Source organism: Oncorhynchus mykiss, chromosome 13 (assembly GCF_057628025.1).
Source record: "Oncorhynchus mykiss isolate SJ-2025 chromosome 13, ASM5762802v1, whole genome shotgun sequence".
Lineage (NCBI taxonomy): Eukaryota > Metazoa > Chordata > Actinopteri > Salmoniformes > Salmonidae > Oncorhynchus > Oncorhynchus mykiss.
The window spans coordinates 3572963-3575000 of NC_143034.1; the positions used below are offsets into that span (position 1 = coordinate 3572963).

Below are 2038 nucleotides of genomic sequence, written 5' to 3' on the forward strand. Positions count from 1 at the left end.
CAGGGAGAGAGAGAGAGAGAGAGAGAGAGAGAGAGAGAGAGAGAGAGAGAGAGAGAGAGAGAGAGAGGGAGGGAGGTTGGGAGGGAGGGGAAAGCGAAGTGCCTGTGATGTAGATGAATTGTAAGCTGAAGTTGGTTTTGAGGCGTCAAGAATTGCAAACCCGACCGCGTCATCAGATAGCTGTTGGCCAATATTCAATATGATATAACGGACCACACTAATAAAGAAATGACTCCCTTCCTTCTCCCCCCCCCCCCCCGCCCCCCATCTTCCATTCAAGAACACATATGTTTCTGTTTAATTAACGAGACTGATTTCTATAAACGACATTGCGCAGCTCAGCAGAGCGTAGGCGGTTATCTCGAGCTGGGTAGAGAGCTGTGCTTTCTCACCGACCTGAAAAACCAACCGACGTGCCCACTCCAACTCAGATTTGTTAAAATCCTTATTTGTTATTTTTTAGGTGACAATGATGTTGGATTATATTAAACTATAACTAGCCATTGACACATATATAAGTTGACCGCGTTGCTCACTTGTTTGTTGGTGAGTTTAGGAGTGATATATATGTGTGTGTGTGTGTGTGTGTGCAACCTATGTGACGGAATCCCCGTCCAGCCTTTAAGGAGCGGAGAGAGAGAGGGGAGGTGCGTGGACCGGTCCTCTCTCACTGCGGAACCCCGCGCGCTGAGCTGCCTGGACATTCCAACCTTCTTTTTGTTGGATTCAAATTATTATAATTTTTTAAACCCAACGAAATTTTATATTTATTTTATTTTATTTTAGTTCATTTTGTTTTCCCTCGTCAAAACCGTTTCTGGTGTGTGTGTGTGTGGTAAATCGGGATCACTACCGTGAGGAATTTACCGTTTATCCCGGGGTGTGTGTGTGGGGAAGAAAAACAGGTGGATTAATATATATTGTTTTGATTTCAACGGATGTGTTTGCGGATGTGAGGCGTTGTGGCTCGCGCGGGGCGCTCAGATGGAGTAGAAGGTTGCGATGTCCTCGCGGCTTCTGGAGCGATGTGGCACAGACAGCAGGTGAGTAACCACATAGATAGATAGCCCTCAACGGGGGTTTTATAGATAACATCAACGGGTTTTTTTTTATAGATACCCCTCAACTGGGTTTTTAATTCATCTCCTTTTAAATAATCCATCACTATTTTGAGGGGGGGGGGGGGGGGGGGGGGACGAATTCACATTTCAAGCGATACAACTGGACTAGGCGCTGACATGAATGGTATGGGGGGTTTTTAAATTAAAAAAATCACCCCCCCCCCACTTGTTCACTCCTAAAGTAGGCTAGAGCGGTGCTCCAAATCTCCGTTCCCCCCCTTTCCTTCCCCTCAGCCCCTCAGCAGCACCTCGCTGTAGGCTAGGCAGTACCCTGGGCTCGCTGTCTCTCTCTCTCTGCCCACCAACCTGCGGAATGCCCTACATAACAACATAACAACCAGACACAACCCAGAAAAACGGAGACGTCGTGAGAGAGGGGAATATTTACTAGAGTTACCAGTGTCCCCCGGGGTCTATAGCTCCAACATCAAATCAGACAGTAAGCTATGTTAAAAAAAAACCCGGGGTTACAGATTGTCTGTTTATTTTACCTCCTTGTGTGAGAAGGAAGGTGATTCGTGTTTTAGTCGTGTGAAAGAGAAACACAGTCAGTGGAGGAGCCGAGGCAGCCCTTCTACCTACGACGCATTTTAGCGTCCTCTGTTTGGAAAACGGAGTCATTCAATCTGGAGAAAACTGGGTAGCCTTGGTAACACAACAACACGGGATTTCATACAAACACAGCACGGTGTAATTGACACTGTATAATGTCGTTGTTTTTTTATTTATTTATCGGCAGACCAAGTTTGAACACTTTATTTGTTGGTTTGCTGACGCCGTGAGCACCGGAGCTTCGCGAGGGGGCGGACGGCTGCGGGGCCGTGTCTCTATCGTTCAAGATGGTGACTGGGAGACCGAAGGGACCTCAGCCACACCGACTCTACCGCCACAGCTCCGCATGGTGACACTGAAGGTAT

The 2038-nt window shown here is 47.4% G+C and overlaps 1 protein-coding gene across 1 annotated transcript in view; it reads left to right on the plus strand.

Moving 5' to 3' along the window:
• The first annotated feature begins 393 nt into the window (after positions 1–393).
• Positions 394–2038, plus strand: part of LOC118940215 (glutamate receptor ionotropic, NMDA 2A) — a 196699-nt gene continuing 195054 nt past the window's right edge. Inside the window, exons 1-2 of the mRNA XM_090194736.1 lie at positions 394–1043; positions 1861–2034. Coding sequence (XP_090050862.1) covers positions 1026–1043; positions 1861–2034 — 192 coding nt within the window. The 5' untranslated portion in view covers positions 394–1025. The remainder of the gene's footprint in view (positions 1044–1860; positions 2035–2038) is intronic.